The 23,383-nt window shown below is 35.3% G+C and overlaps 1 protein-coding gene across 14 annotated transcripts in view; it reads right to left on the reverse strand.

Annotated features, from left to right (window-relative positions):
• The window catches only part of ERC2 (ELKS/RAB6-interacting/CAST family member 2), a 413,681-nt gene that overhangs the window by 251,713 nt on the left and 138,585 nt on the right, over nucleotides 1-23,383 (reverse strand). For 4 of the 14 annotated variants that reach the window (XR_002465648.3, XR_002465646.3, XR_002465651.3 and 1 more), the window contains 6 exons: nucleotides 17,139-17,276; nucleotides 12,293-12,433; nucleotides 11,610-11,750; nucleotides 8,183-8,218; nucleotides 3,113-3,142; nucleotides 2,080-2,273 (listed from right to left, as the gene is read on the reverse strand). Coding sequence is in view for 1 of the 14 variants with exons in the window: in XM_021532844.3 (XP_021388519.1) it covers nucleotides 2,080-2,273; nucleotides 3,113-3,142; nucleotides 8,183-8,218; nucleotides 11,610-11,750; nucleotides 12,293-12,433; nucleotides 17,139-17,276 (680 nt within the window). In the remaining 13 variants the exon portion in view is untranslated. Of the gene's footprint in view, nucleotides 1-2,079; nucleotides 2,283-3,112; nucleotides 3,143-8,182; nucleotides 8,219-11,609; nucleotides 11,751-12,292; nucleotides 12,434-17,138; nucleotides 17,277-23,383 lie in introns of all 14 variants that reach the window. The other 10 variants (XR_002465656.3, XR_002465655.3, XR_002465658.3 and 7 more) reach the window with 6 other exon arrangements.

Here is a 23,383-nt window from a genome sequence, read left to right on the forward strand (position 1 = left end):
ATGCCACATTCATTTTCCTACTGGACCCCAGAGATGCCCTTGCATCTGAAGTTTGAGGAAATGCCCAATATATGCTAAAGGTCCATAGCAAAGTTAAACCACCCCATCACATTCTAAGTACAGTACTTTCTCTTCAAAAGTCTGTGTTCACTCAGCAGTAGCACATTATTTTCTGAGAAGTTATTTCAGGGTCAACACCCTCATCAGCAATAACAGACTAGAAATTGGTGCTCCCAAACTTCACTGCTAAGAGTATAACAAATTTGAAAAGCAAATGAATACAAAAATAGAAAACTCTCACCCATTACAGGATTCTCAGACAACAGGAACAGATTGCATGCTGACAATAGTGTACCAGTATCTCTGGACTCCTTAGTACCTTGTATCTTTGTAATTGTTTTGTAATTAATAATTCTCAATTCAAATTAATTTACTGCTCTCTATAAATTCTTCATCTCTTTTAAAGTATTTAAATCAATTAACATTTCCAGAAATTTGAGATCGTAAGCTTCAGTACTTCATCATGACCATCCTTTAATTTTGTCATTTTAATATTCAAACTTTCAACTAATTCATGTTTGCTATCTAATAAAGGTCTTAAGATTATCCTCCCAAACCCAAGATTGCTGTGCCTACTAATGAGTCTGGTGCCACACAGTAATTCAGTGTTACAATGTAAGAAGGGGATCAGTTGCTGTTTACACCTGGTGGTCACACCTGGAGTTGCTGCATTCCAAGTCTGGGTCTGTAATTGCCCCTGCACCACTGCATGGAAAAGGCAGCACTTTCTCATTCACACAAAACCTTTAACTGTGGTGTATTTGCCTATCTGCTGCTTTAGGATTTTGGAGAGCGTAGGCAGAGCTCACAGGCATGGTGCACAACGCGACCACTTGATTATTCAGTTCCTCTGGGACCTCCTTTACACATTCAAATAGATGCAAACACTTGAGTATTTAAACTCTGATGTGCTGAGAGAGACAGCTGCCAATTGAAGTTGCTCTCATGTAAACAATCAGATCTATTTTAAATACAAATCTTCTCTCACTTTGAATTTGAGGTCTCCATTCTCATGACACTTAACCATTACTGAACTATACCAAATATCTGCAAAGAGTAACAAGTTTTGGCAGCAGGTAGCTGTGAAGGTTTCTAAGTCATCCTCAGTAAAAGGTGCCCTCTACATCTTTCTTTTCATGCTGGCTGTTTTATGCATGGTACCTCTCTTTCATGGTAATGCTCCCTAATGGGTGCTTTCTCTTGACTGGAACTATAGCAATGATCACAAAGTGAAATCACTTAAACTTCTTTTTTGGAACCATGAAACAGTTTTCTTCTGATTTGATCACAATCAAAAAAATTAGATAAATTATTTGAAAACATAGAATTCCTTCTTTCATTAAAGAAAGAGTGCCTAATTAAAGGAAGAGAACAAAGAAAACAGATCAATCAAATAAATAGCAGGACCCCATACAGGAGAAGGTTCCAAGATCTATTTAATTACAAAGGGCATCAGACAAATCCCCAAACCCTGCTCTCTCCATTATGGAAGGTCTCTACAATCTTCCCAGAAACAAGACAGTCAGTGCCTGGTCAATGTCAGAAAATATTCTTTTGAAGCAAACAAAGACTATGGGAACACCGAAAAATAGTTACAAATATTATTAAGTAGTCATGAGATGGGTCAGAAATACTTATCAATATTTTTCATGACCTCTGAGAATGACTGATAATGCTCATACTTGAAGAAACATGTGGGGGCAGGTTTGATTAACCAGTCACTAAAAAGACAGGTTTGTTCCCCAATAAGTTTTTTAGGGGGGATTGCTGTGCCTGTAAATTGCACAGGCAATTTCCTGTACATGCTTGTTTTATGAATAGTATTAAAAAATGGAAACCTTAAATTTTTCCAAAGTCAGTTGACAGAAGATGCAGTTCTCAAGTAGCCCTTTTTTGTTCTTTTACAAAGCATAACAAATATTCTCTTAAAAAACATACTCCACTTTTAACTTCTCTGCTTCTGAAATGAAGATCAAGTAAGCAAAAATGCTACTCAATGTAAGACAATACAAAAATTACCTTTCTAACTCAGCAATTTTCTTATCTTTGTCATTCTTCTCATTCTCTACTTCCTTGAGTATTTCTAGAAGTCTGTCAACCTCAGCCTGAGCTTTGCCACATTCTTCTCTATAGTACGAGGCCTCCTTGTCAAGTTGCTTCATTCTGTCTGCAAATTCTGGATTCATCCGTGCCTCCTCTTCAGCTTCATGAGCCTTCAGAATCAATATTTCAAAAAAGATAAGGATGACAATAACTTAAATAGCTTTAAGAGCTTTACTTCTTCAGTCTCGGAGTTCAAGATCACATTAAAAAGGATTATGGGTATTCCTGTCTGATGCATTATAGAAAGACACAAAAGTATCTACATAGTCCAATACTGTTGTCCTGAAAGGGGAGGGGATTTATTAAGGGGGTTTTTACACATTAAAGTGACCACCCCTTTAAAGGTGTTTTTTCAAATTTAACAAAAAACTCACCTTGTAATTAATTAAATTCAGTGTATTTTGAAGATATAGGCAAATTCTTAAGAAATCAATCATGTCTTCTTTCCAAATATATAAACACATACACTTCGTCTATGTATAAATATACAAACACAGATACATATATACATGTTGTATATATCTGTATCTCCAGATGTCTCAAATGCAGTTTGATACAAAGAATTTAAAGGAAAGAAATTGCTTTTAATGCAGAGGTGATCTTAAAAGATAAACCAATAAACTAAGAAACTGCTTTCAGCAGACATCTTACCCAATAATCCTTTTTAGCCTATCATTAATACTTAACCTGAAACATCAGAGGAACAAGCCCATTGGTGAAAACAGCACAAACCTGGCGAACACATGCATGGATGGGTGGGAGTTTCACAGACAAGAGAGAAGGCAATGAAAACAACAACAGTGCAGAGCCCAGTCCAGCTCCCATCAAACCTAATGGCAAAACCCATTAACTTCAATGGGAGCACGACCTGGCACCGAGTGCTTTCAACTGTTGGCTGCAATAATCACAGACAGATGGAAACAACGATGCACTGCAATGCTTAGCCTACCCCTTGCTTCCCATTATTCCTAATTGGCATCTTGAAAGAGCAGGCAAGGAAAAAAGAAGTAGTTTAAGGCAGTGCACATTAAACATAGAAAATTCAGGTAACATACAGGATTTTTTACAGAAATTCACAGTATTTCAAACTGAAGATCCTCCAACTATCTTAGTATGCAGAGAAGACATGGACTTACTTATCCTTCTTAATTTCAGGGAATGGACAATGCAAGCAAGCAATGAAAGAAATGCAGATCAAAATGAAGCATGCATGTTTGGGAAAGAATTAATATAAACTACAGGTACTAGAAGGTACATATTCTTTGCAATGGTTAAAGTTTTCTGTATAAATAAAGAACAAGTCTGAGTTTATTATAAATAAACAAAAAATTGAAATTAGTAGGGAAAAAACTTAGCGGGTTTGCATGTAACATATCATTTAAGCATGAGGATAATAAGAAACAGATAGTAGATTTGAAGTGTTATTTATCCTACTTGGAGGTTTTTATTCAGAGGAAATATTTCATCACCAAAAGAAGCCAAGGGAATGACATGAGGAGCCTAATAAACCTACTGACCTTGCTCTTCAAAATCTCTGTTTTGATACATGCTCCAGTCCCGAATTCCATGCAGATATAAGACTTTTTAAACCCAGAACTCATTTAAAGTAACATTCAAGGAGTATCTTGATTTTACTATTTGAGATGTCAGCAACAGATCCCTTTCAGGCTCATAATCTTCCTTACTGATAAACTTTTATTTATTTTATACCAGTTGTTAATTGTATCAAGAAATTTACTTTCAAGTAGCTTTGTCATTTTTGAAGTCAATGTAATACTCAGATTCAAGGTCAATTACCTGAGAAAACACTTTGTCCATCAACCCTATTACAATATTATACACTTTTTTTATCACTATGTAATTTTGCAAGGAGGCATTTAAATTCCATAGGTAAATTCACTCTAGAAAAAGAAATATAACCCAACTCCCACCTTCAAGATAGTAAGAAACTTATGCAAAAAGCATATTTTTCCCTAGTCTTCAGATTTCTCCACCTCTCCTCCCAAGGGTAAATTCAGAATTTCACAGTTCTTCTCTAAATGCTATTGCTCTTTCATGTAACTCCCTGTCACCTTTCTGTCCTTTCCCTTTACTTTGGTACAAAATCAATTGCATACCAGCCTTGCTTCTATGGTTTCATAGAGAGGGAAAATACTTTCCTTCCTCTAACTAGACTTCACTTTAGCATAAAGTTAAGTCTCAGTTTCAGCCCATTTTTTTTCCCCATGTACCTCTATCCTTCTCTTATGCCAGAGCAAGAAGCAATGGAGATGAAGGAGAGAAGCCTGTCTCTTTTTTATGTTTCATTGCCACACTGCACTTTCTGCAAAGAAAATGCATAACTGGGCAAGAACATCACCAATGCAGAGCTGCCAAATGTTCTACTACCATGGAGTATTCCTGTCACACAGCAGCTCAGAAATGTACTGAAAAGATTACCTACTGCACAGCTGATAAGCAAATCACCTCCTGAAATAATAAATGTATTCCTCACTTTAGCACTTTAAATCGCTGCTCAACAGCATGCTAAGGAAATCAACATTAAGGTGCAAAAATTTTCAGTTCTTGTGTTTTCTGTGGTACTCATGCTATTCCATATTTGTGGGCTGTGGTTTTGGAAAATTCTGCAGCACAAACTGGGTCACTGCATTTCCCCATCATGAAGTGGAACTTCTAAGGTATGATTAAATGTGATTAAGCATCCAACCAATGCCACATATAAATCAATGTAAGCATTAAGTTACTACAAGGTTGGTCTTAAAAATAAAAGAAAAAAAAAACAAAACCAGCATTACAAACCACCAATTTAGCCAATCGCATCTACTTTTCAAAGCACTTGGAGAATCTTTTTTGGAGTATTGGCAGGAACCAGATTTCTACAAGGGTATTGCCCAAATGAAGAAGTAAAGGAAAGTTAGTTAAAAAGAGGGAGCAAGAACAATAAAAAATTTTTACAAAGAGCTTTCTGCAGGTGGAACTTTAACCTGCAAATCCCCTTAAGGGAATCTTCACATTGTAAACAAAGCTGCTGATACCAGAAAACAGCCAAACACAATCCATCTGACATCGCCAGGACAAAGGCATAGAATTATTTATAAGGCCCCATTTTATTTTATGGCTTTGAAAGACGTGTTTGAATGCGAACTAGGCACCTTTCTGAATTTGTTGTGTACAGATCAGGGGTGATTTGTTGACAGATGGAACTTGACTTTTGAGGTCAAACAGTAGGCCCAAAGGAGTTAAAAGGTTGCTCAGCTGATATGGACCCTGCTCCTGCCAGGACAGGGCAGATTCCTGTGGCATTTTTCAGGCTATAGACTGAACTGGTGGATCTAGTTCTAGGCAGAAGCTGCATAAATCACATGAATCAGAAATTCCCTGCCTATTTCTCCTGTCCTCTCCTTTTTCTGTTTAATTCCTGTCCTCTGTTTACTCCCTAAGTTCTCTGTTACCTTGGAAAACACATTTTCTGTTTCTATGGGGCTTGAGACCATGTGGGACTGGTCAATGTGTATTTTTCAGCCTTCTTAAACCTGTATCTGCAAATGATAACCCTTGTGTGTGCAGATGAGCTTAATTTCAAACTAACCCGCTCGCTTTATGATGCTATTTCTGCCAATATTATGACTGTGATGTTGTATATTATTTTTACAACTGAGCAAAAATAGCATATCACTCTACCATTAGAATGTCACAAATTTTTACATTAATTATACATCTGTTCTGATCTTTGCTTCATAAGCACTGCAAATGGTTTAGAAAAGTAACATTTCTTTATGTAAACCACAAATTTCCTACAGAAATATCATAACAGTGTGCCACAGACATGCAACATGAATTATTTAGGCTATTAAAATCTTATGCTACAGTCATGCATGTACTATTCTGCATAATAGAAATGGATGGATAGATAAGTATTTCATTTTTAAAGCTTCAGACACAAACATACACAGAAAGCAAGTGGGTACTTAAAATTTTAAAAAAAGAAAAGGAACAGCAGAATTTACATGCAAAGTATTTATTACTTTCTAAGATCCTTCAAATTTTATTACTTTCAAGAAAAAATGGGAAAAAGGATTGTTGTCACATGAATTTTCTTGTCTCCTTAAAATTCAGGAGGTTTTCATTTAAATTTAGGGACTGCTCTAAGTAATTTATAGTGTATTCTGCAAGTAGCTTAAATTTTAATCTGACATTTCTCTTACAGAAGATCTTGGAAAATTTAGTCTTTAATATTCAGAAAAAGGTTCACCTGAACTCCAGACTCAGTACAGCATGATATTTTCATGACAGCACAAAGACAATAATGCAATTTCTTACAATCAATTTTGCATAAAATCTCATTGGGTGTTTCAAAAAGTTCACCTTTAAAGCCTAAAGAAATGTATGTCCAATTCTATTTACAACTTATATATGTAGGAAAAGGAAGCAGGTAAGCAAGAGAAGTTTATTTTTAAAAAATCATGTAAGTATAGTACAATTGCCTGGTGTCAAAGGAAAAGGATCTTACATCCATTGCTTTGCAACTTCCAACAGGCTGTACTTTTGAAAATTAACCACATAAAGGCAGAAAAAACAGTTAAGAAAATGACTGACTTTGGAATATTGCACACAAACAGATTAGGAAGTAACAAATTAATTCTATACAGCAGAATCACTAATACTGATCTAATGACTGGCCAGTATTTATGAAAACCAAGCTAAAAACTAACAGTAAAAAAAACTCCAGTCTGAAAAGACACAGACAGGAGCAGGGCAAATTATGTGAATGGAAACATAACTACTACAGAAGTGACCCACGATGATAGGGAAAAAAAGGAGTTTACCACTGGAAAGGACAAGCTTTTTCTCCAGCTGTGCCAGAGGGTAGAGGTGATAATATCAGGTTTAATGCCATTTTGCTGAAATTTATGACTAAATTCTAAACACAGGTAACCAATAACTTTAAAAGTAAATACAGTACATTCTGTGGGACTTTCTTTTCCCATACAAAAGGTATGACACATCCATTACATGGTTGGAACTACAAAACCTAACCATAATAGATCCCAAAGCTGGAAACCTGGTCCACGGACACTCATGGCAAAGCTCCCATTGACTTCAGGGATGGCAATACCTCCTCTAATGTGCAGTATCACATTACTTAAGCTACAAACCCACTTCTTCTATATATACACTATCCAAATTACATAGTGATTCTGACTAGGATTACTATGTAAACTATAGCTTTTAAATTGCTCTTATAGTTACATCATTTTTTTTGTCCTGTGATGCTCACAGCACATTAAATGTAACAGTCTCAGCCAAAAAGATGGAAACTCCTCTCTGCAGAGAAAAGGCTTGTTGCTGCTTTTCCTCAAATTGAAGGAGTCAAGTTAAAAAAGATATTGTGCAATTAAAGCAGGCATTTGTGAGACTATTAATGCTAAACAAGCCACAGCAATACTGTGCTTTTTCAAAGACTGCCTTTTGCATTTATGATTTTATATTTCAGCATTTTCTTCACTTAAATATAAAGTTTCCACGTTCCTAATGTGTATAAGCTAAATGTATGCACTCTTTCATGAGTAGAACTGATCTATTTTAGTCATATGGACCTTTGAAAATACTGCCAGTCATTTCCTAGATATTATTATTCATCTAATTAACTCTGTCACTGAAGATAAGCTGCATAAATCAGGAGTTATGCAAGCTTGAAGGATCAAATAAAGTAGGGTATAAGGAGGAATTAAAAAGCATAGCAAAAGGAAAAAAAAACTGCATGCATTTTCTAATGGAGAAGTTGAGGACCTAAAGGACAGTTATTTTCTCAGAAACACAGGATGTACCTATTTAACACATTTCACATTCTTAAAATGGCCTTCAAGTCCACAAAGTTCATTTATTTGGATATAATGGATACAGCAGAGTGAGCACCAGGAGTGTTCTGCAAAGCTCCACAAGGAAGAGCACAACACAGTAAGGGAATGGATCCTCATGCTTCCATATGTTACAGCGGGCATCTTAAAAATGAACTTACTGGATTGTACATCTGATTGAACAACTGCTCAGCTTGCTACATTGCAAAGTTGGTAAGGAGTGAAGCACAGATAGGAAAAGAAGGAAAGATCCAGGAAAACAGCATTAGCTCAACAAAACTAGTGCATTTGCACAGAAGAACATGTCATTAAAAAAAAAGGAAAAAAAAAAGTAGAAATTTAAGATTCTAAACATTCCTTGGTGAAAGTGAGAGGCACTGGGGAAACATAAATGTTGACTTTGGCTCCTAAAAAAGAATAGCTGGAGTAAGAAACTTAAGGTTTGTGTTACTTTCCCTTTCTCAAGTTAAATAACCCATGAAATAAAGAGAGGTGTCCACTTTTGATGATACATTAAGTGCTGGTCTCAAGCAATGAATCACAAGAAGTGCTTTTGGCTGAGGCTGCAATTTATCACCAAAGCTTCAAAGACAGTAATAATAAAAGATTAATTAAATAGTATCATTAAATTTATTACTTTCCTTTTGTTTAACACAATACTGAATTTTCTATGCAGAATGACTTTCAAACAGTACAGCTTGGCAAATAGTGCTTTAGCAACTGCAAATATGTCAGTAAGCAAGTAAATTTAAGATAATGAAGAACAACAAAGGGAGGAAATTCTGGAGTGGATAATAAAGATTATATATACATACATATATATAAAGCACTTTGCTACCTACTAGGTAATTCATGCTCTTCTTTCACAAGTAGCAATACAAAGTAACTCAACAAAAACCTATGGAATCTGGGGGAAAAAGCATTGACCATTCTCTGGTATCTACAATTTTTTCTTTTAAAATTTTTACAAATTTCAATCCATATTATTTGTCACCAAATGTTCAATAAGCACATCTAGAATTTAAAACATTATTTTTTATAACAAAACATAGCAAAGTCACATGAATAATTGCTTTGTACAAATATTCTCTTCATTATTTTTGAAATGTGCCTACTGAAAAATCATGGGTTTAGAACCAGCATATTTTTTTCTTGCTGAAACGCAAAAAGTCCAGTGTTGCAAGACTGAAAAATATTTGGATCTAATCAGAGCCAATAAAATCCATCTTTATTATCAATAAATGAATCCTATTGTCTCCAAAAAACATAAATAGGGAAAGCTGGGGAGGAGAAACTCCAGAAGTTGTTTTGGTGTTTTTTTCTTTACAATTATAGTTTGGACTTGCCCCTTGTGCACATTTTCCTTCAGACACAGCACTTACCACCATTAGTGCTCATGCAAAACTTACTCCCAGCGAGCGTGCACAGAGTACTGTCGTCGTACTTCTTAGTTTAATTTGTTGAAACTTATAAATCAACATTGAACTATAATTATTTTACAGCAGCATAACGAAGTACCTCCTCCATGATATTTTTAGAGAGGAGTACTGTGTAAGCTACTTGGAACTTGTTCAAGGAGACAGCCCCTTGGAGTGGGTTTGGAAAGAGGGAAGTAAACGGTGCCAGATGCCCCTGCTCCTGCAGAGGTGGATGCTCACACGTGAGCACACTCGGGGACACGTGGGGTCATTTATGACCCTGCTGCTGTCCCCTCCTCCTCTGACCCAGACATGTGCAAAAGTGACCCAGGTTTCTGTTTCGCTCACTTTCCTGAGGAGTGAGAACCCAGTGCAGGAATTTTTCTGGGGACCAATTACTTTTAACGCAGGGTATTTACAGGTTTGAACATAAAGTATTTCATTAAAGAAAATGTGAATTGAAAATGACTGTTTGGAGTCTACTGTCATTAACAGTCACTGTTTCTGTTCAATTAAGCATGCCCAGAGAGAAGGTTGTAACTGCATTTTATTGTGGAAATACCTGGTCTCCTACAAATGGTAGGTGAATTTCCATTGGGGCTTTATGCTGTATTTATGATATAATAAAACTATTATGTTTTCAACTTTCATTCAATAATTGTTTGTATTTATACACAAGAAACATGCTCCCGTTTTATACAAAAGACATCCCAGACACCCTCTGACTTTTGTAAGTGCTTGTTTTTCCATGACTGTATGATGTGTTTATATGTACAGTCATAAATGATTGACTTAGGATTTCAAGTCCTTCAAGAGAATTTTGATGAGGGTTTTTTAAGTGATCTGTGCTTCCGGCATTCTTTTAATTATATTTTTTAAATGAAAAAAAAAAATTCAGATTGTAATGAAGTATCCGCTGAAGTGGAATGCAAGTAAGCAAACATTTATTCTAACAAAATAAAGCAAACTAAACAACTTCCAGAAAAACCTTTTTTTTTGAGATTTTAATTCTACCATCAATAGCATTTTTAAGGTATCAAACATTTAAGTTATTTGTGTTTCCATTTGTATATGTTTATTGAAAAAAGCTTCCCTTCCTCTCAACTAAAGATCTAATGCAGGCACCTAACTGCACATATTAATTCTGAATTAAGAAAGAATACAAGTATAAGGTTTACACACTGGTATCCTTTATAATTTGCAATACCTTCTTCACAGGTCAGGCTATTGAAACAATGCTTAATCTGAGCAGGATTCTACTCAACCTGGGTAAAAAAAGTGTCAGAATATTATGCTAACAGTGATAATGTTCACAGAACAAATATTAATTACCAGAAAATGAAAAACTATATCAATATTAAAAAAAAACCAAAACAACACTTGATGTACACTTAGTCATGAATTGCAAAAGGCAAACGTAATGCCTGACCCCATCAAATACGTAATGAGAACAATGAGAGCAGACATTACTACAACACAGAGAAAGGTCAAAGAAACAATGGTATCAAAACACTTGCAAATCATTTAAGCAAAATCTAGTTTATTGCAGCAATTTAAGTAAAACCATGTAATAAAATACAGGGTTTGTACGTTTTCCTTTAAGTGCTTGCTTCCACTTCTTGCTGAATAGAAATACTGAATTGCCAGCTGATACAAACTTTTGACTATTTTGCTTAATTATCACAAACATGTTTACCAACAAAGCCAAAAATACATCAAAATAAAACCTAGGTAGAGGTTTCATTTTAGAAGCTGATTCTTTTTATTAGGAATTCCAGCATTTCTTAGACAAGCCTTTAATTTTCTTCTCATCCTACAAACATTTCAGTTTGCTTCTAAAAGTAGTGTTAATTCACACACATATAAGCTGCTGGTTTGATAATTCCTTTCTGCCCTTTTCCCTCCAATGTCCTGCTCTCAGTTCATCTATTTGTTGCAGCTTCTCAGAATTCCCTCACAGAGGTACTGAGGACAATTTCTGAGGCCCACTAGTGGCTTTGGTACAAACCTCTTGAGAAATTGCAGTACTTGATGCGAGCATCAGCAAACAGCGTAAGATGGGTAGATTCTAGATTTACTCCAGAAGAGTAAATAAGCTCATCATTTCAAAATGAGGGTATGGGATGCTGATTTTTGTTTTGCTGATTGTTTGTTTTAAGATGGAACTTACCTTTTTCAACTGTGCTTCCAACTTACTACACTCTTCTTTCTTTTGTTCTATGGCTATTTCTAAAGACTTAAGTTTGGAGTCTCTTTTCAGCCCTGCTGATGCCAATGAAGATGCATGTTCTTTGAGATCGATTAAACTAGACTGGAAAACGACCAAGAGTAAAGAGTTAATTCCTAGTCACCAGGACACTAACTCATTGCCAACTTAGCAATCACTTGGATCCTGTTTCCCCCTCCCCCAAAAAGAGTTGACTCAAACATAAGCATTGATAGCAAAAGACACCATTTTGTGCATAAACTGGAACCATAGGAGCTGGCATGCAGTGAAACACAAACATTCATAATACAGACAAGATCACGTCATATTTTGGAGGCACAAATACACTGAAAACTATTTCTCTAACTGACAAATGAAAACAGGAGCAGCAATGGGATAGTTGAGCCTAGTGGAATTTTAGGTAAAAGACAAAGTAGAGATTTTGATGCACAACTATGTAAAAACTGAAGTAATATTTTATGTACAAATGAGGACTGTAAAGAATGCTTAAGAAAACAGCAGTTCTGAAGCTGAACACTGGAGTGGCAGAATTTCAGTACTTGACATGATTCAAGAGTAATCCTAATGCACTTTCTTTCATCATAATGACAGAGATAGAAGAGCAGAGTTTTTAAGAAAAGACTGACCTCTTTTTCTGTCAGTTCAGCTTGTAAAGCATTAACTTTCTCCTTCAGGTCCTTGTTTTCTTTTTTATAAGATTCAATTTCTTCAAGTCTTTCTCTGTCATCTCGATCCCTTTGCTCCTTCAGACGCTCTATTATTCTTTCCTAACAAATGAAAGAATTGCAGAACAGAAAAGTTGGAAATCATTTTAAGACAGCATTAAATTTGTTTGCATTTTGTAGCACTTAAAAAAAAACACAAAAGCAGAGGATGATTGAGTTAATAGAATAAAAAGTCAATGCAAGATTTCTCTCGATTTCAATATCATAAGATCAAGTTTTTAAATATTTGGTAAGAGTAACACAGTACAGGAACTTCATTAAAGAGCTATACTACTGATATGAGTATGTTTAGTTTTGTGATAGACGTGGAAAGATATTCACTTCAATAATGTATTTCCTGTATTCATACATGATTGAAGTCTTGAAAAAATTTCAAATCAAGCCATGAATAGTTTCCTCACAGGCCATGAACAGTTTTCTCAGCTTCAACTTTGTTACTGCTCTACAGTGCTTGCAATAAGATGTCAAAATTCCAGATCTAATCAGCCATTTTCTATCAGTAACTTACAGTTTACACATATTATATTTTGAGATGTTAAAAAAAAGACACAGAAAAAGTACCCTGATACAAATTAAGACACCCAAAGGAAGATTTTTCTCTGTAACCCTACAGGCATTTAAAACTCAGCCATTTTTCTGCATATTTTGCTGATTTCCAGTAACTACTTCAAGGTTTGCTGACAATCACCAGTCATTGATTGGATGGTTAATTCAAAGGGTGAAATTGAAAAAGCAGACTCAGTAGTATGGTTTCATTAAGCTCTGATTATGTTCTACAAAATCACATTTCATCAATACTTGAAGGATACAAATACTAATCAGAGAGAAATGCTTAGGGTACAATGAAATGACCACTAGAACTGCATTTCAACTGGAAGCAAGCCTTTAAGCAGAGTATCAGGAGAACTACTGGTATCACTGAGTGGTGGCAGCGAGGGGGGCAGTAGAAGCAACATAATTTAGGTCGGCACTTGGACCAGGGCAATCCCAGGCTGGGCAGAGAACAGACAGAGCAGCCCAGAGGAGGAGAACTCGGCTGTGTACAGTGACACAAAGCTCCACATGACTCGGCCGTGAGCACTCGGAGCCCAGAACTCCACCTGTGCTCCTGGGCTGCATCCAAAGCAGCGTGGCCAGCAGGTCAGGGGAGGTGACTCTGCCCCTCTGTCCTGCCCTGCTGGCACCACCTGGGGAAGAACCATCCAGCTCTGGGGCCCCACACAAGGACACAGATGTGCTGGAGAGGCTCCCCAGGAGGGTCAGGGAGATCTAAGGGCTGAAACAACCTGGAAGGTCGCTTGGAGGGTGTCCCTGCCCACAGCAAGGGGGTTGGAACTAGGTGATGATTTTAACATCCTTCCAATCTAAACTTATGATACTAAATAACTTCAGGTTTATTCCTAATAAAAACCAATGCAAATTCTTAATACCTTGAATATTAATATCTAAGATGCCAAGCTCCAAAAAGTAGAATCGCTTAATAAACTATGACATAAACATTCAGATAAATGTTCAGATAAATGTACATAAACATTCAAATAAACCATAAGCATTCCGATTCCACCTGGTTATATTCAGAATTAATTTTTTACCTATTCCTTCTTGAAGATTTATTTACCCAAATGATTTTTTCATCTACAACAAATTAAACATAACACTATTTCATCTTTTTAATGAACAGTATATTTTTTTCTCAGTCAATCACAAAAGAAGACTAATTTATCTGTCAGCTGCATAAGGCTAAATGTCAAAAATGTGTTAAAAGGCCCTAATAAACCATGTTTTGCTTGATTAACAGCTAACTTGCAGAAATCCCAACAATGTGTTCTTGTTTCAGTCTTGTTTGCATTGGGCAGCTTTCCTTGTGCACTAATCTGGGACCTCACAGGTCTAATCTATTTGCACTTTATCACAGAAGCAGGAACTGAATTGCCTAGCATATAGCTCCATTATCAGACATACTCCATTGCTTATCTGCTGTATGCTGCTGCAGTAGGACCAACTTTATAAATATCAGCTTCATGAAAGCAACCTCTTGAGCTGCTTTGGGCCAGTCCAAGAGCTGAGATATTCTTTGAAAAGTTTCTTGTTACAACATCAAGGCAGCTGATAGCACTTTTGCATAGTCTGATTTTCAAAACTTTTTTTCTTTTTTAATCACAATGTAATCCTTATTATTGTTGTTTCAAATCTTCAGTGCTCAGAAGAGGCTCTGAAATCAGGGATAAATAGTGGAACAAATATGTTTTGCAGCTTAGTTCCAAAATTAACTCAAAAACGAGTGAAGTTGATTTGTTTCTGATTCCTGACAAGAAAACAAATCACACCAGCAATATCATCAGAAAAATTATAAGATTAAAAGAAGGAAAATTTGACATTGTTTTATTATGTCGATATTAATTTCCCATTTAATCTTACCAAGATACCTAATCACTAAATACAAAAGAAAAGCAAGAGATAAATACTTGGAAAAATCTATTTTCATAAAGAACAAAGGAGACACATTTTCTAATTCAGAGCCAAAATCTTAATATTTTTTCAATTTTTTTGTCAAAGAAAAATGCAGGAAAACAATTGAGTTTTGGAATTTAAAAATAGCTTTATAATTCATTAATATCATATGATCATGTTTTAATTTGTTTTTTTTCTTCCTATAGAAGCTAAGAAAAGCAACTCAGATTCAAGTAAACTGTGGTTATGAATAAATTTTATTTCTGTTTTAAAAGAGCTTCCCATGATAGTCTTGAAGAATTTTATTCATTATTCTTAAATTAAAATTCTGAAACTACTGAATGGACAAAGAATTAATATAATGCAAAAAGTAGTTTAATCTCAGAGTATATAGAAAAAATTATATAGTTGAAAAGTAGGTCTGATACAATTTCTAGAAAGAAAAACAAAGCACACAAACAGTGCATTTCCATGGATATGGAAACCAGGTATTCTCAAATGAAAGCATCATCCCTTCTTGACAGCATTACATATGAATTGATAAAAGCACTTATATTGATGCACTTGTTAATAAACAACTCACTAAGGGTTCCTGTTTTGTCCCATATGGGCAAGCCTCTATTTCATATTTCTACCAATATTCCCAGTGGAAATGTTCAAAAACAATTGATAAAGTCTGTATGTCTTAAGAATGCTACTGCATAAGAAAGTTACTGAGAGCAGTTAGGAGGAATTGGGAAGCTGACACAGAAATGAATGAGGCACATGTGTAAACAGACACTGTCAAAGTATTTAGCTGCCAGAAGACACAAGAAAAACAGGTGTAATAGTCCACTTGGAATTTCTAGAGGATGGCTACTGGCTTCTTTCAGTGTGTAAGTTCATCCCAGAAATCACCCTTGACTTCAAAAAATCTGCCCTTCCAAGTGTGGCCTTCAAAGGACAATGGAAAAGAAATTGAGGGTGATCTCCCTGTACAACAATCAAAATCCTACAGAGATGCATTTACCTTGGAAGCTTTCTCCTCCTTGTGGCTCATGCTCTCAGATCAAGTATCTCATTTTCCAAATGCTAATCTGAATCCTAACGCAGCAGTGTTGCTTGCCTCCTATGCCTCCTACTCCTGTGCAAGTCTCCATTGAGACAGTAATTCTGCTTCCCAAATGACTGTTTTAAAAAACCCTCAGCCACCTCTATGGGCATCTTGGGAAAGTGACTAATCCAGAAAAGATAGCTTACAATGAGAGAAAACAGATTAAAAAGTACTTTGTCATTTTTTTAATAACATGCTGTGAAATTGATGAACACTGTGTCCAGATTAACAATGAAAGATTACAGAAATGTGTAATTTTACTGTATAAATAAATGCTTGTCCACATGAATCAATACCAAATAAGCATTTTTTTCACTCTTGTTTACCAAGCAAATGCTAGGAAATCAATTAAGCACACAAGAAATAAAAAAATCTGACATTAACATTGTATGTGTCAGTGCCAACACCACAGCAGCATTTTCAAGTCATATGCACTCATAAATACCTTCATAGGATTACACACTGCAGAATGGCACATATTACTCAACTGTTCACATTTAAGTAGTATATATTAAGATCTGTGAGCTGAAAAATGTGGTTATTTGTACTAATTTTTTTGGCATATAAATTCACTTGCATTACCTCGTATTCAAAGTGAACTGAAAGAAGAAACCTGACCTCAATGAAACTGGTAGGAATGTTGCCACTAATTTAAACAGTCCAGATTTATCCCTTCTCCTTGATATTTTCAAATCAAAGGCATAGAGTTTGCAAAGAAAAAAAAAAGGAATGCTCAATATTTTTTTTTAATTAAACACTTTCTGTTAAAAATGAAGTGTAGAAAGCCAATAGTGCTCACAGCAAGCCAAGGTAACAGTTGGTACAGCCATTTGCTCTTGGCCCCTGCTTAATGGGCCAAAGAACAGGATATTCAAGATCACAAAGACAGAAAAATGCCCAAAACTCTACCTTCTTTAAGTCAGGTGTCCAATGCCTTTCAGTTCTTTCAGGAAATAACCACTCACCTCATTGACTAAGGCAAAATCTTCCCATGTCCTGGGCCATTTTCTCCATAAGCATTCAAAGGACATCACTCCTTCCCCTGGCAGTCACTCCCTGCTCATCCTACCAGAACAGAGCCACCTGCTTCCCTGACAAGGCCCTAGCCTTTGGCAAAGCTGTCAGGCCAACCCAGAAGAACATTTTCTGCACACACTCCACCCACAAGAGCAGCACAGAAAGGATTTCATGAGAGAACATTACCTTTTCTGATAGAGCTTCCTCTAAGGTTGCTAGTGCTGTGTCTGTATTACTGGAATCCGTCTGCAGGGACTTCACTCTGTCTTTTAGATTAGTTAGCTGTTTGTCTTTGTCCCTAAGTTGCTCCTGTAGATTTTCAATCTGTAAATAAAACCATTACAATAATCACCAACCTTGTATAACGTTCCAAGAGGGACTTGAGTGCATACACATCACACATATGATACATTGTACTGCCAGGTTTGTAGCTGCTATAGCATCAACAGATTTAAACTTCAGTCCTGTCTATTTTGTTTTCTTTTGCTCAAGAAGTATAATTTTCCAGTAAAATAAAGGGAAAATCTCACTGCAGTCAGGTATTTTATTATTTAAATATTTTCTGATGTTAATCACTCTAGTTTAAGGTACTGCGTTATCTCAGTAATTCAAAGTATGTCTGGAATTACCCCTTTAGATTATTCTAGTTCAATAAGAAGGACAAAGAAAGGGTGAGGCAAAGCAATTTGAGTGAGCCTTAAAATGAGGAAGAAGAAAGATTATAATCTGCCTATTTAAAAATCGCTTCTTCCACGATGCCTTGCTGTAAGGAAAACTCAGCTGGGCAGAGATCAGGATGTTTATTCTTAAAAAAGCCAAACCCACAAACACCCAAACAAAAAATCTCAAGGGGCAATACTTCCACTCACTTTCTTCACCTCTGTGAAAATTTAAATATGTCACTTTATTTTGGATATTTTTACTTCTTTAAATAAAGCTGGTTCCTCATCTAGACAGTATTTGAATATTGCTAAGGTATCTCTAAGCTCACGGTCATGATTTCTAGCGGTTAATTCAGGAAGAGCTAAATCACAAAGGTTTTGCACAAAAAGTTGTCCACAGAGCAATGTGGATTTTGGAAGCAAATGTGAATAAAAGCACTCAGCTGCTGATGGTCATGGCAATCCCCTTCTGTGGCTGTAAGGCACTGTGACCTCAGGGCAGAATGCAGCAGGGTGTGTGTTATGTCAGATGTGTAAAATTTCATTAATTGTCTGTTGGAAGAATCCCCCTCCCTCCATCCTGCGCTCTCAGTGCCACTCATTATGCTCCAACTGGCACAAACCCAAGATTTGTTACTTAAGACTTCACACAAATAAATAGTAACAAGAAAATTAACTGCTCTGTTATTTTAGTATGCCACTTCAGATAATATAAGAAAATATGCCAAAATCCATGAAGTATCATTTGTTCAAAACTGGTTTTAAATATGTTGTCAACATTGCACAAATTATTACTGTCAACAGATATTCAAATTCTTACTTTCATCAGTGTTTTTTTCAGTTGGGATCATGTTCTCTTGCTACTGAAATGAATTAAGTTTTCCTGTTCATTTTATAATGACTTTTTTTTTCACATAGCCAATATCTTTCCATTTAAAGCAACTCCGACTTTAATAGAAGCAGAAGCTTTTACAGTTACTTTAAAGATTTCTTTACAAATGTGAAGTTGAATTCAATGCATGTGCAGCTTTGCAGAAGTCAGCAATTACATCAATAAAAATTTGATCTCCATATGCAAGAAAGTACCACCATAATCAAATACACTTTAATTTGGGGCACACCTTGGTAAAAATTCTCCTCCTACTACATTATACAAGTGTGGGAGAAAAAATCCTGAAGTTTTGACATCATATATATCTACAATTAACAAGTCATAAAATCCACAGTACAGCTGTGTGCACTGCATAAAGTGTGTTTTTAAAAAAATAAATTTTAAAAGAATAAAAATTATAACAAAATTTGAAAGTAAATTTGGAGGAGCACAAAGCAATTAGATATTCTTTACAGTGTGTCAAATACAAGTCTTGTAACTTTTTTTCTTTTTCCTTAATATACATTGTTTGGTATATCATATTACTGCTATGAGCCAAAGATTCCACTTGCTATATAAACTATAAAATACTAAGGAATATATAGAAAGCTCTTTTTGGGAAGACCTGACATAGAATAGCTTACTCTTGTGAATGACCTCTTGCAATATTTTTCTTCATGTGTATATTTTATACAGATACAGAAACATGATACACGTGTTAATGAGTTAAGAACTTTTTATTTTATGGCATGTGTATTAGTCACATCTAAAATTACATTAACTGGCATTCAGAGGACTGCACACTATGTTTCTTTCTTTACTTCATCCAAGTATTAATGATTCCAACAACCACCTCATGACACCCTGTGGAATACTTAAGCAATTGCACATTTCAGCTTCACCAAAACAAATTCTCAAGTAAAAGGGAAATAAAACAGGAGAGTGAATATTGATTACATGTTCTTTGAAACAAAGTTAAGATCTGGTCCTTTACTATCATCAGCTTGACCTACCAATTCTAGGCACCCTAAATTAAAGTACTTATTTCCTATGCACAGTGCTTATCTGAATTCCACAGCATTTACACGATTTCCTTCCTTTTAAAACTAATTGAAAATATGAGCCAACCCTTAACCAAGAAAACATGTTCTAAAATTATTCAGCATTTACAAAATTCTTTCCTCAGAGGTAAAAGAGAACAGGCAGCAAATTAAAAACATCCCCATTGAATCACAACTGCTTTAAAATAAGTCACTCAATACATACTCCATAGATAAAATAAGAGGAAAGGATCTAATTATTCTTCTATTTGTGCTATATAAAACTGAAGGAAATACTTTGATGGGAACAGGACCACACTGGGGTATGCTAAAATAGAATCAGTACCACAGAGTATTTACTCTTTGGGATGGGCACAGGATTAGCAAAGACTACTGACGCAGACAAGACTTTATGATCAGTTCATCACAGAGTTTTCTCAATAATATTACAGAAGACAAAGAGATGGAGAGGTCTCACATGCTAAAATCTTGGAACACAAGATATGATTTAGTTCTTCCTGAGATTTTTAAATCCAGAAAGAACAACAAACCCTCTGGTAACCTCTGTCATTCTCCAACACACACATATATTTGGTACAAGCATTTATGTAAGAATACAATTCTATTATTGAATAATGACTTTTGAGCATGCCTGAATTCAGTTTATGGCAGGGACTGTCAAGACCTTCTTAACCCTCAAGTACTTATTTTTTCTGATAGGAAGTTAGTTACTGTGAAGTTTTGTCCACATCTTTTTCTTACCACTGTAAACTGCTATGTCCCTGTGCCAGGATGAAAAGAAAGTGCTCTATTCTTTCTGTATTTCACAAAGTGTGTATATTCCCAGGGCTTAACCCAGATTTTATTCCTTCTTTTAAAACAATATCCTTTCAGATAAATGTCTTTCCTATGAGACATCCTGTCAATAAACCTCAAGTGCTAATCTTGTCGCCTTTTGGCGACAGTCTCAGGAATGCTTATTAAATACTCAAGGGATTAAATTAAATCTCACCCGCAGACAGGCTTTAAAAATCTCCAGTAACTCAAGTTCTCAAGAGAAAATTCCTTTCATTGTGAAAATTAAGGTACTGTACTATGGTATTTGCAAGAAAATTATATAATCAAAGAAAATGTTCCATGCTGTAACAATTTGCCTTCAGAGCTACGCATTAAAGTATAAGAGAATTTAAGAACCTGGAAGAGAGAAATTATCTAAGACTTCTTGGTCCTAGCTAATGAAACCATAAAGCCATATATTTAAACTTAGCAGAAAGTATTTCCCTCTCTTCTTTGTATTTGAGTTTTAAATAACTCAGACAATAAGTATTTTGTAACAATGGGGTTTTTACTCCAAAAAGTCATTTTGCTCTATTCTAAATTTCTACAGGCAGAAGTCTTTGAGATTTGTTTCATATTGAAGCACAGACCATGTCAATTCCAGTGAAGTAGATTAGTAACATAAATTTAGTCTTATATAAATTTAAAATTGAAACCTAGGAGAGAAAACAGAACTTCTGTATGTATCATTTGCATTAATTACAAAAAAAACCCCAAAACCTTTGTATTTTAAGAAATTAAATCATATGAAACAATTTTCCAAATACTGTTACAGCCATTAAATAAGTAATGGCATTACAAAAAAAAGGGCTTTAATAAGCAGCATTCATCCAACATGAGCATTATCTATGACTACTTTAAAACTTAGTATTCATTTTCAGACTTTAGCTTCTGCCTTATAGACATAGATAGCAAAAGACAAAAGTAATGTAACTATTAATCAAAACAGAAAAAAAAAGGCATAGTTCAAACATAAAACTAAATGGCTACTTACACGTAATTTATTTTTATTAATAAGACATATGGTAAATGTTCTGTCTCATATGGTCCTTTTCAGAAACATTTCAGGATATCCCAGAACATGAAACCAGCTTTGGTAGTGACCCAGCAAAATAGATGTCTACAGACATCCCAACAGCTCCTTTTTGGTGTCTGTTGATGTGAGCATGCTTAATGTGTAATGAAAAAGCTGGATAAAAATTAAATTACCCTACCATGACTAAAAATATTACTATCTGAGTAGTAATAGTAGACTTAATACAGAGGTATAGTTTTTGGAGAACACTATTGATTTTTAGGAATTTTTTTTTTATCAAGTGGTGTACAGTTATTAAATATCATATCAGGCAAAATATCTTAAAATTAACAGGCTCTACAGAAGCTATTTGAAGTTTCAGTCTATGGAGTGAGAGGGGAAAATTTCCTGAGAACCACAATACTACCTAAATGTAATTCTTAGTTTAAGCAGAATTTCCAATAATAAAATGAACCCACTGAAGAACAAATTCTGCGTCAACAGTTTGACCCTGCAGATTGCCTTTGGACTTGAAAGAGACTGCCCCAAAAGTGCTTCCTGAACCAGTGCCAGTTACTTTCACTTTTTATTCAAGTAGGTAGATGGACAAGCATTAACTAGGAATATTTTTTCAGAAGTAAAATACTACATACTTTTAGATTCCAAAAACTAAAATGTTATGTTTTAAAAATTGTCTTATAATTCACTACTCCTTAAAATATTATAAACTAGGGGGTTGCTGCTTGCAGCTGAATATGTTCATTAATGTGTAAGATTTGTACTAATCTTCTGCTTGACTAATGTAAGTGGAAAAAAACTTGTTAATCTTAATTTTATAATGACATGATAAAATACTCTTGGATTCCATAATTAAATATCCACTTAAGTGCTTGATTATGTCTCAAAAGAATAACACTTCTTCATGGTAGCTGCCTATTGCGTAATATATTCTCAATTTAAAATCTTTCCAAAGTGCCTTGCTATTACTACCTTGAAAATTTATATTTTCCAAATTGAATTTTACTTACTTCAGATTAAAATAGTAATCATGGTTCAATAGTATTTTTTTATATTCTTGTGTTATTTTGCCCCATGAGGCTTTCTTCAACACCAGAGGTTCTAGATAGCCCAAAGCATATGGCCAGCTCAATCCTACTGGATTACCAAATCAGAGAGAGTAAAGGTATTTTTAAAGCCGTCCATAAATATTACATAGCCCTTTAGGTTATGTAAATAACATCTCCAACTATGGATATGCTGTGTGCTCATGGAGAAAGCAGTCTCCAGCTCAGTAGGTCTGCAAGGTTTCCACAAGAGGTGATTGATGTGTCTGAAGAGTTTTTACCTCTGAGAGTTTTAGCTCTGCCCTGCCCTGCCCCAGCCCGATGACAGGGGGACAGAGCAGTGCCATGAGCTGGGAGCCACCCCACTGCCACTCCCAACCTAATCCCAGCAGGAAGAAAATAATCCTTCCCAATCTTGCTCTACTTGCCAAACTTAAAAAAAAGAAATATACATAAAACCAGAATAAGAAATCAGAACTGAAAAAAGGTAATCAGGGCCACTTTTCCTGATGTACATTTGCACTACTTCCCCCCAGAGTTACAGCAATTCAATACAACACGTTTTCAGCTTCTTTAAACTGAATCACACAGCTGATCAGATCACACACCTGATCAGATTAACACTGAGGTTTGAAGACTTAATTTTATGGCTGATTATTATTTTATATCTATATTCTACATATGTAAAACTATTATATTCTGTATATTCATTTACATTATCAACCACACGATGGTGTCCATTTTATTCAATGCACAACCATCACCTTTCCCTTTTCCTTTGTCTGAAGTTGACGATTTTTAATGCAATCTGTCTCTAAAGAAGGAGCAAGTGCTTTGGGCCAGAAGGACAATAGTTTACACAGTGTTTAAGCAAAATAAGGCTTCAAATTCTAACTGGTGTCTAATTGAATGCTAAAGCTGTAGTAGCAACCAAATATGAAG

The sequence above is a fragment of the Lonchura striata genome, chromosome 12, assembly GCF_046129695.1.
Source record: "Lonchura striata isolate bLonStr1 chromosome 12, bLonStr1.mat, whole genome shotgun sequence".
Classification (NCBI taxonomy): Eukaryota; Metazoa; Chordata; class Aves; order Passeriformes; family Estrildidae; genus Lonchura; species Lonchura striata.